We start from the raw sequence: 2,833 nt of genomic DNA, 5'->3' as shown, positions 1-2,833 counted from the left end.
GGTCATGGGGCCTGAACTCTGGGCCTGGGCGCTGTCCCTCAGCTCTTCAGCTCAAGGCTAGCACTCTACCACTTGAGCCACAGCGCCACTTCAGGCTTTTTTCTTTTTGCTTATGTGGTGCTGAGGAATAAAACCCAGGGCTTCAGGCATGCAAGGCAAGCGCTCTACCACTGAGCCACCTTCCCAGCCCCTGGGGTCTGCCTTGTTGAGGGCTCAGCGGGACCTGCCCTTCCCTAAGGCCCTTGTGTCTCATTGGGTCACTCTTGCATGTTGCTGTGGACCTCAAAGTAAGAGATTTTAGTCACTTGGAGTGCAGGTTGAGCCTGCCAATGGTCACACTGTCCCTGGAGAAGCTAGGGGTTCCCCCTGTGAGGGCCCCAGCTTTAGGCATCTGTGTGACCGGCCATCAGGGGAATTGCAGTGGTCACTCGTGCCAAACTTACAGAGAACCCACCACAGTGACCAGTGGGCATGGTACTGCGTGTCTGTCTGTCTGTCTGCCTCTGTGTGTTCCCTGCAGGGCAGGGAGGGGGCACAGACAGAGACCCGATTTGTCTCCCACATGTAGGACATTTCCTGTCTGAATCGGGACCCAGCCCGTGTGGTGGTCGTGGACTGCAAGAAGGAGGCCTTCCGACTCCAGCCCTACAACGGCGTTGCCCTGCGGCCCTGGGACGGCAACTCGGACGACCGGGTCTTGCTGGACCTGTCAGCCTTCCTCAAGAGTAAGGCTCACCCCGGCCTCTGGCCTCTCCCGAGCCCCAGGCCCTCGGGACAGCAGCCCATCCTTCCTGTGAAGGAGAGGAAGTCCATGAGTCTTCTGGAATCTTCCAGGGCTTACCTGGAATGTCTGGGCACTCCTCGGAAGTGTTTAGGAGCTACCCTGGAACTATTGGGGAGTGGGGACTTTCAAGCATTGAGAAGCACCCAGGAAAGGGCTGACCTGGGCCTGTGGCCTGTCTCCCTGGGCCTTGGGCCCAGCTCACCATCCCATTGCACCCACAGCAATTGCCCTGAACCAAGTGGAGGATGTGCGGACCGTGCTGGAGCACTATGCCCTGGAGGACGACCCGCTGGAGGCCTTCAAGCAGCGGCAGAGCCGCCTTGAGCAGGTCAGCCCTGGGGCCAGCAGCAGCTGTGTGTGTGGCCCTGAGCGGATCCTCTTCTGGGGCCCCCAATCAGTACCTGGGGGTGGTATGTTCTGTAGCTCCCAACAAGAGGCAGGAATCAGTTGGGTGCCAGTGGCTCACGCCTGTAATCCTAGCTACTCAGGAGGCTGAGACCTGAAGATCTAGGTTCAAAGCCAGCCCGGGCACAAAAGTCCGGGAGACTCTTACCTCCAATAAGTGGAGTGGTGCTGTGGCTTAAGTGGTAAAGTGCTATCCTTGAGCTGAAGGGCTGAGGGTCACTGCCCAGGCCCAGAGTTCAAGCCCCAAAACTGACCAAAAAAAGTGTAGGCCTGAAAAGCTACTGAAACTCTGCAATTTGAGTCTGGTATTTCCTCCCCTCTCACCCCCCCCCCGACCCCCCAGCACCTGAGCCCAGGCTCCTAGGACTCTGAACTAGCTTTATTTATTTTTTGTCAGTTGTGGGGCTTGAACTCAGGGCTTAGGAGCTGTCCCTGAGCTCTTTAACTCAAAGCTAGCATTCTTTGAACCACAGCTCAACTCCCAGTTTTCTGGTGGTTCACTGGAGATAAGAATCTCACAGACTTTCCTGCCCAGGCTGGCTTTGAACTGGGATCCTCAGATCTCAGCCTCTGAGTAGCTAGGATGACAGAGTTGAGCCACCAATGCCCAAATGAGCTAGCTCTTGCTGACGACCAGATTGAAGTTGTGAGGTCTGGGGCCTTCTGTGCAAGGCTGCTGCCTTGTTTGAGGAGAGGGAAAAGTACAAAGAAGGCTTCCCCCTGCCCGGGGCAGGGCTGACCCTCCTCTTTTTCCCCAACCCAGGAGGAACAGCAGCGCCTGGCCGAGCTCTCCAAGTCCACCAAACAGAACCTCTTCTTCGGCTCTCTAACCAGCCGCTTGTGGCCTCGCTCCAAGCAGCCCTGATCCTTGGGCCTCCTCAGACTCACAGCCTGGTCCCCAGGCATCAGTGCGCCCAGACCAGCCACATGTACAATAAAGTGCATCCCAGATGCCACACCCCTGTGTCCACAGAGTGTCCAGATGGGGCGCCGGCCGGGTCAACATCTGGAAGGCACAGAATGTGGTGCTTTGGTGGAGCAGGGCTGGTTTTGAATCTGGCAATCTGGGCCTCTGCTCAGCTGTATCTTCCCTGATGGCTGTGTGATTCGCAAGAAGTGTGTGCCCCTCTCTGGCTGGGGCTTCCCTGTACGTGAACAGCTGAGGACCAGGCTGTAAGATGGGTAGTTGCCCTGGAAATAAAATGATGCCTGCACTCAGGGCTCCTGGGAGCTCCAGCTATATTTTTTTCTTCTTCTGGAAATCTGATCTCTCTGTGTTGTCCAGAAATCCTGCCCCAGCCTCCTAAATAGGCTGGACTACAAAAGTGCATCACTGCGCCCAACTAGAAACTGGAATTCTGGATTTTTTTCCCCTTAGTTTGTGTGTGTGTGTGTGCGTGTGTGTGTGTGTGCGTGTGTGTGTGTGTGTCTGTGTGTGTCTGTGCTGGCACTGGGGCTTGATCTCAGGGCCTGGGTGCCATTCCTTGGCTCTTTGCTCAAGGCTGGCACTCTACCACTTCAGCCACAGTTCCGCAGGTGTGGAAGAGGGGCTAAGAAATGAATGTGGAAGAGTCTGGGCATTTCCACAAACAGTGTCCTCACACACTCCAGTATCCTCAGGATTAAGAGAAAATTCTAGACTGG

At 56.0% G+C, this 2,833-nt stretch overlaps 1 protein-coding gene across 1 annotated transcript; it reads left to right on the top strand.

Moving 5' to 3' along the window:
- Positions 1–520: 520 nt before the first annotated feature.
- On the top strand, positions 521–2,419 carry LOC106002543 (mitochondrial import inner membrane translocase subunit TIM50-like; the record flags this gene model as incomplete). The annotated part of the gene is given in 3 exon segments (XM_013037404.1): positions 521–725; positions 1,006–1,112; positions 1,953–2,419. Coding segments are annotated over 3 exon segments (414 nt in total), but the record flags the coding sequence as incomplete, so codon positions are not given.
- Between the last annotated feature and the right edge of the window lie 414 nt (positions 2,420–2,833).

The sequence above is a fragment of the Dipodomys ordii genome, unplaced genomic scaffold, assembly GCF_000151885.1.
Source record: "Dipodomys ordii isolate 6190 unplaced genomic scaffold, Dord_2.0 Scaffold13394, whole genome shotgun sequence".
Taxonomy (NCBI): domain Eukaryota; kingdom Metazoa; phylum Chordata; class Mammalia; order Rodentia; family Heteromyidae; genus Dipodomys; species Dipodomys ordii.
The sequence above is the reverse complement of the archived record's forward strand: the minus strand, read 5'-3'. Positions and strand labels throughout refer to the sequence as shown.